At 40.5% G+C, this 2,315-nt stretch overlaps 1 protein-coding gene across 4 annotated transcripts in view; it reads right to left on the minus strand.

Annotated features, from left to right (window-relative positions):
- BLM (BLM RecQ like helicase) overlaps positions 1-2,315 on the minus strand; it is a 93,977-nt gene that overhangs the window by 32,480 nt on the left and 59,182 nt on the right. For all 4 annotated transcript variants that reach the window (XM_037730506.1, XM_017506104.2, XM_017506103.2 and 1 more), the window contains one exon: positions 886-992. In XM_037730506.1, coding sequence (XP_037586434.1) covers positions 886-992 — 107 coding nt within the window. The remainder of the gene's footprint in view (positions 1-885; positions 993-2,315) is intronic.

The raw sequence follows: 2,315 nt of genomic DNA on the forward strand, positions 1-2,315 counted from the left end.
AGGAGGCGGAGGTTGCGGTGAGCCGAGATCGCGCCATTGCACTCCAGCCTGGGTAACAAGAGCGAAACTCCGTCTCCCAAAAAAAAAAAAAAAAAAAAATTAGCCAGGTGTGATGGCAGGCACCTGTAATCCTAGCTACTCAGGAGGCTGAGGCAGGAGAATCACTTGAACCCAGGAGTTTTGAGCCAGTGTCTGGTCATCTAAATTTTCTTTAATGGGCATGTATTAGACTTATTATTATGTGTGTTCTTTTGAGAAACAGAAATTAAAGGATATTACAGAAAAGTCATCTCTCTGTGGATGAGCCAAAGGTCTACATACACACGTGAAGCTATTTACATTAGCTGCCTGCGGGAGGTGGGCCTGCACAGGGAAATGACCGACTTTTTCTTGTAGATCTCTATTGTCTGATTTGTCCACACAAGCATGCATCTAATTTCCAAAACATAAAATAGAAATACCAAAAAAATTCTCTATGGAAAAGTGGAAAGGGGGTTACATGGAAAACTACTATGAATTTCAGAATCTCATTGGGGTTAATATAACTCAAAGGTAGACAGGCTTGGGAGAAGGCACTAAAACAAAAAGCTCTTTAATTCATACCCTGATAGAAGCCTGAGGAAAGACACTGAAACCAGAAGTTATACGTGTGTAGGAGGGACTATTTAATACACATATATATATTTTAGAATTTTTTGTTATCAAACTAAATGAGATTTTACAATTCCTAGAACTGAGAGGGCTACAATAGTCTGCTCTATAAATAGCAAGTTAATGCTGTCACAGTGCAAGAAGGAATGTTTAATATGCAATTTTATATATCCTATTGTGGTACTAAAAAGACATTTGTTACTTCTAGACAGTTCATTACATGGCTGTACTTACATGGGTAGTGCTTTCTGATCCATTCTAGGCAATCAAATGCCACCTTTTTAGGCTTTTTTGGTAACACATAGTATTTCAGATTATGTCTGTTAAAGCTCATGCTAAACCTAAAAGAAGTCCCAAACATAAAAGTTAGTTATTATGAGAAAATACAGCTTTAGATATTGTTTTGGTTTTTTTTTTTTTTTTTTTTTTTTTTTTTTTTTTTTTTTGAGANAGCTGGGACTACAGGCACGCACCACCATGCCCAGCTAATTTTTTGTAGTTTTAGTAGAGACGGGGTTTCACCATGTTGACCAGGATGGTCTCGATCTCTTGACCTTGTGATCCACCCGCCTCGGCCTCCCAAAGTGCTGGGATTACAGGCTTAAGCCACCGCACCCGGCCTAAGAAAATACAGCTTTAGATATTGTTATGGACTACATGTGTCCCCCTAAAATCCTAACGCCCAATGTGGCAGTATTAGGAGTAGGACCCTTCGGGAGGTAATTAGGTCATGAGGGGTGGAGTCATGAATGAGATTAGTGCTCAAATAAAAAAAGCAGAGACATCACTGGCTCTCCCCACCCTCATATGTGAGTATACAAAGAGAATCCTACCATTTCTACACCAGGAAGAGGGGCCTCATCGGACATGGATCTGCTAGCACTTTGATCTTGGACTTCCTGGCTCTCAGAACCACAAGAAAGAAACAACTGTTGTTTAAGCCACTAGTCTACAGTATTCTGTCACAGCAGCCGAGCTAACATCAGGTAAACTTTTTTTTTTTTTTTTTTTGAGATGGAGTCTCACTCTGTGACCTAGGCTGCAGTGCAGTGGCATGATCTTGGCTCATTGCAACCTCCGCCTCCCAGGTTCAAGTCATTTTCTTGCCACAGCCTCCCAAGTAGCTGAGATTATGGATGCCTGCTACCACACACAGCTAATTTTTGTATCTTTAGTAGAGACAGAGTTTCACCATGCTGGCCAGGCTGGTCTCGAACTCCTCGTCTCAGGTGATCTGCCTGCCTTGGCCTCCCAAAGTGCTGGGATTACAGGCATGAGCCACTGTGCTTGGCCACTGTTAGTGTATTTTATGTGTGATCCAAGACAATCCTTCTTCCAATATGGCCCAGGGAAGCCAAAAGATTGGATACTCCTGGGATACATAAAGAGTTAACTGCAGGACAATAGAAGGTGCTGAAGTCCTACTGATCACGGTCAGTTTATTTTTGTTCTTGGCCCCAAATAAAATACGGCTGACTCCGAGACAGACGTGCTCCTCCAATGGCAAGTTTCTCAGAAGATACTTATGTTCCCAACCAGCTAACTACACATCCAATTCCAATTATCATTAATTTTCATTTTTAATTTTGCTACTACCATTCTACCAACATTGTTGTTATTATTATTATTATTATTCCAAGGCTTTTTTTTTTTTTTTTTTTTTT

The sequence above is a fragment of the Cebus imitator genome, unplaced genomic scaffold, assembly GCF_001604975.1.
Source record: "Cebus imitator isolate Cc_AM_T3 unplaced genomic scaffold, Cebus_imitator-1.0 Scaffold348, whole genome shotgun sequence".
In the NCBI taxonomy this organism is placed as follows: Eukaryota; Metazoa; Chordata; class Mammalia; order Primates; family Cebidae; genus Cebus; species Cebus imitator.